The following is a 4,863-nucleotide window of genomic DNA, read 5'->3' as shown; positions in this document are numbered from 1 at the left end:
TTTCTTGTTTTCTCCTCCAATATCCTAGAAAAAATTATTTAATAATTAATTTAAATATTCCATAATCCGTTTCTTTATAATATATATCTAAAAGTAGAAACATTACGTTTATATAGTATTTACTATATTTCAAAAATATTACGTAACACTGTCTATATACAAATACAGTGAAATAAATGATTATCGAATAATAACAAAGATGTTAAAGCCAGAGGAAATAGAGATGAAAATTGGAATTTTAAATATTCAAACATATTCCCTTTATTTCGACCCTCCTTTAGCAAATAAGAGATAAGAAGAGTACTATCTGTTCAGATGAGAGATAAGTTTAAATATACGGTGATAATTCACGAGAAAGAACGCAAACAGAAACTTGCATTGTTTTGTCAATGTATAGATAAAACGATAGTCATAGTCCCGTCTATAAATTATGCTGTAATGGTTTCCTTATTTATTTAAATACTCATGAAAGATGTATCAAACATTAGATTTACAATATTTCTATTCTAAATTGTAGTTACGAATCAAATAATAAATGTAAAAATATCTATAATTCAATATCACTAGCCAAATGTGTACAATTATTATGAAATTTGTACAGCTTTCATTTAAAAATTGTCTTATGTAAGTATAACTCAGATTACATTAATAGACCGTATGAAAACTCGATCAAAATATGACTACCTATACGTATCGATAACATTATCGTTACATGGAATAAGATTTTCTATGACCTATAAAAATATGGATATCTCATTTCTGATTTTTAATATAAATAAGTATGAAAATAGTAATAGTAGTTGCTATTACTTGTTTCAGTGAAGTTTGTTGCCAGTACATTTTTACACAAATGTCGAACATTTACTTTTAAGCTTTATGTAATGCGTCTACTTGACGGAGCAGCTCACTTTTCATTCGGCACTGAAGTCTAATAGTACGAAATTTGTGCTCTCATAGTATTAATTTAGTGCTTTGAATACACAATGTTGATGACTCTTATTTTGTCATTTTTATTATTATTTATATTGTATGATTGGGCATGGAGAACATTCAGTAAAAATGGAAAATTAATAAGTCAAATTCCTGGACCACCATCATATCCAATTTTTGGAAATTTGTTCTCATTTAATTTTCCTTCTGGTAAGTAGAATGTTTAATATTTTTCGTTCACCGATATAATTGTTTAAAAAATTTATTTACTATACTTATCATTTTTGTAAATTTATTATGACAGTTATAATATAATTTAATATCGTTTTAAAACATTACAACGTTTCAATTCATGTGGGAAAAGAAAGATCTTTATTATAAATATAATTTTACGAATGAATAAAAATAGTTTTCGAATTAAGATAATACTTGATTTAAAAAAACTAATTCTATTTTTTAACATTTATTCTAACTTGCGGCATAAAAGTTTGATATAAATGGCACAATATTGTTTTCCCACAAGTACCCTTAATATATTTACAGAACTTTAAAAGTTTATAATAAAACACTTGAATACTGAGTTAAATTATTTATAACTTTTAAAAAAATATAGATTCTCACGTTAATCAGCTTATAAATACCAAATAGCATAAGTACTATAAAAGTTCATTTTACAAATAACTCAAATATCGGTTATCATTGGCAGCGTATGATTAATTTGTGTGTAATAGAGAAAAAAAGTACCGTGCAATAAACTAAAACATAACGCAAGCAGCGATATTCTGGAATTCCGATTTTTCATAAGAAATTTCAAAGAATTACTGATTTTTCTGGAATCGCCCGATTTAATCAAAACCACTTGTTACGTAATTCGTAACTAATGAAAAACTACGTTCCGATACTAACAACCCGGTTTTCTCTATGAAGAGATTCCCGGATAACAGGCTTTTTGCTCAGATGTCAATTAACTTTTTCTCTTTAAATAATTGTTTCTAGAAAAACTTTGGAACGAGGTACGGAATTTTTCGAATAAATATTACCCAATATTTAAAATATGGGGTCTTTCAAAAGCGACAATTATAATTCGACATCCAAATGATATCAAGGTACTAATTATCTTGCGAAATGATAACTCAACTCTTAACTTTATAGGTTCAATTATAAAGCATAAAGCTACTATATTTTCATATAGGTTATTGTAACGAGCAGGAAAAATACATATAAAAGCACCATAGGATACGATATATTAAGAAATACTGGAAATAACGGTATATTTGTATCGATTGGTAATAAAAATGTATATTTATGTTTAATAATTTTAAAGCTAAGTGACTGTATAACAATACGTATTTTCTAGATGAACTTTGGCAACGACGTCACAAAATGTTAGTACAAGCTTTCACCACGACTTGCTTAGAAAAATACGCTGCGAAATTTGGTAAACGCGCAAAGAATTTATCTGACAAACTTCGTTCTCAGGGAGAAAGCGTTGTGAAGAATATTACACCTATGTTTTTAGATTGTGCCTTTGAAGCTGTTTGTGGTAGGTTGATAAATTTCACATTTCCAAATAAATTAGTAACAAATTTAAGTTTACATGTTGTAGATACAATGGATTTCGATATTGATACTATGCCAGTTAATAAAGAAAACTTTCAAAAAGCTATAGCAGGCTTTCATAAAATATTTGTTTATAGGTAAAGTATTACAGTGTTATTAATGTAATGTAATGTAAGCGAAACATTTATATAAACTCTTGTGGCTTGAAATATTTTGTTTATCGTGATTCCACCTTCTACCCTTTACCTTTTTCAATCTTCTACTTTTTCTATATTTCAAAACAGAGGTAGTAAATATATTAACTTAACAAAATAAATAACGTTTATTAACAGAAGACATACATATAATACATATTTTACTCACTATGTCGAATTGAGATAATCTATTAAATTAATAGCACATTTACATGATCTCATCAACAAAACCTATGCTTTTAATTTTATCTATAAAGTATTGGGAGACCTTACGTATTGAATTGGATGTTGAAATATGTACCGCTTGGGCGACTTATAGACCGAATAAATAAAGTATTCGATGACTTTAAATGGAAGGTAAATTAGTTCATTTTTTATGACTGAATAATAATTATTAAAATGCACTAACAATGAAGTATTCGATGATTCTTCTATTATATCATAGGTGAGTAGAGAGCGTCGACTATTCCATGAGCAAACTGACTACACTTATCTCCAAAATAATTCAGATAATAAGATGAACGAGGGTGATACGAAAAGTAAGGGTATTGCAATTATCACGTAAAACATAATTATTTTTTACTATTTAAATGTTTTTGTATTTTAGAAGTGAAGAAAGCTTTAGGTGTACTAGACTTATTGTTGCTAGCTGAAAAAGAAGGCCAAATTGATGAAATAGGCGTGTGTGAGGAATTTTTGACTATGATCACAGCGGTGAACACTATTTTTTTACATAATATGAAAGTTTTTTAAATTAGTTTTCTGTAAACGAGTGAATAAAATTTTGTATAGGGTTTCGAAACAACAGGTATGACGATCTGCTATTTGTTAACTTTACTAGCAGAAAATAAAGAAGCACAGGTAAATCATCGTTGCGTTAGTTATATCTTAGCCGAGTAAATATTTTCTAATAAAGTACATTTGTTATCAGAATTTGGCTAGAACTGAAGTACGCGAAGTCTTGGGTGATTATACTGGTCCTTTGACAATGGAACACCTGAAAAAGATGGACTACCTTGGACGTTGTGTAAAAGAATCATTGCGAATACTTCCCACCGTGCCACTTTTTGCTCGTTTGATAAGCGACGAAGTAGAACTAAGTAAAATAAACAAAAAATATAATTATACTACTATCTTTTCTTATTAAGCTCGATCAATATTACAGTTAAGTGAAAGAAATGATTACTAGCACTTTTTTATAGGTAATTACCGAATTCCACCGGGATCAGAAGTAGTGGTCAGTGTCTTCGATGTTCATAGGGATCCTCAATTTTGGCCAGAGCCAGAAAAGTTTGACCCAGACAGATTTTTATCGGACAATTTAAAAAATCAACATCCTTTTGCATATATACCTTTCAGCGGCGGAATGCGCTCATGTATCGGTAAGAATATAAAAATGTAGTTGCTCTACCAGTATGTTAAACGAGGCAGTTACGATGACATAACGCGATTAAATCAGTTAATGAAAATATAGGTTAAAATGTTTATTTTTTCTATTAAACTGTGAAGTATGATCATATACATGGTATTAAACTAGATTTTGCATATACCTTTTTGATACGTTCGCGATATGATTAAGGCATTCGCATCAATATCTCATTTTTAATTTATTCAATACTTCGTGAAACTGAATAAGTTTGTTTAATTTAGAATGAATATATAGTCGAAGTTGACTTAATATTATAACGTTTCCTATTTTTATATACAGGACAAAAATTTGCTTTGTTGGAAGTGAAAACTGTGACCGCTCAAATCCTGCGCGACTTTTACTTGGAACCTATTGATGCTAGCAAAGACTTCAAGTTTTTAATGAGTATAACATTAAAAGTTGACGATCTTCATTTGAAATTTATTAAAATTAATAGCTAATAAATTATTTTATTGATCTTATAATAACACTTGAAACTATTGTGATTTTCAAAATATTTGCAAAATCGAATTTCATATCTTTGATTTCGCATTTTTTACTATCATATTTTACATTTAAAAAGCTAGATATTAGTTATCAACACAATAACCCTGAAGCTGATGAATAGCAATATTCTGTATTCCAAGTATTTTTTTAAGAAAATAATTAAAAATATTTATCAATAAAATTAATCAATTTAAATTCTATTAAATTATAAATTATTTTCAAGAAGTTTAGAAAAATAATTATATGTATACATACATTGACGTA

The 4,863-nt window shown here is 28.0% G+C and overlaps 1 protein-coding gene across 1 annotated transcript; it reads left to right on the top strand.

The window, feature by feature from the left end:
- The first annotated feature begins 2,925 nt into the window (after positions 1-2,925).
- Positions 2,926-4,733, top strand: LOC131668494 (probable cytochrome P450 4p2). Its single transcript, XM_058942715.1, has 7 exons — positions 2,926-3,041; positions 3,130-3,223; positions 3,292-3,398; positions 3,477-3,545; positions 3,616-3,784; positions 3,887-4,066; positions 4,393-4,733. Exons 1-7 carry the CDS (start codon positions 2,970-2,972, stop codon positions 4,551-4,553), a joined length of 852 nt encoding a protein of 283 aa, XP_058798698.1. The 5' UTR covers positions 2,926-2,969; the 3' UTR covers positions 4,554-4,733.
- Positions 4,734-4,863: the final 130 nt, after the last annotated feature.

This window comes from Phymastichus coffea, unplaced genomic scaffold (genome assembly GCF_024137745.1).
Source record: "Phymastichus coffea isolate CEN01 unplaced genomic scaffold, Cenicafe_Pcof_1.1 PCOF00078, whole genome shotgun sequence".
Classification (NCBI taxonomy): domain Eukaryota; kingdom Metazoa; phylum Arthropoda; class Insecta; order Hymenoptera; family Eulophidae; genus Phymastichus; species Phymastichus coffea.
This window is presented reverse-complemented; position numbering and strand designations above follow the sequence as displayed.

What these genes read in the sequence shown, in the direction of transcription:
- LOC131668494 (XM_058942715.1), top strand. Translation starts at nt 2,970, where the DNA reads ATGTTGAAATATGTACCGCTTGGGCGACTTATAGACCGAATAAATAAA. An exon ending in TCGATGACTTTAAATGGAAG is followed by an intron (nt 3,042 to 3,129) that starts GTAAATTAGTTC and finishes ATTATATCATAG; the next exon opens with GTGAGTAGAGAGCGTCGACT. An exon ending in CAGAAAATAAAGAAGCACAG is followed by an intron (nt 3,546 to 3,615) that starts GTAAATCATCGT and finishes ATTTGTTATCAG; the next exon opens with AATTTGGCTAGAACTGAAGT.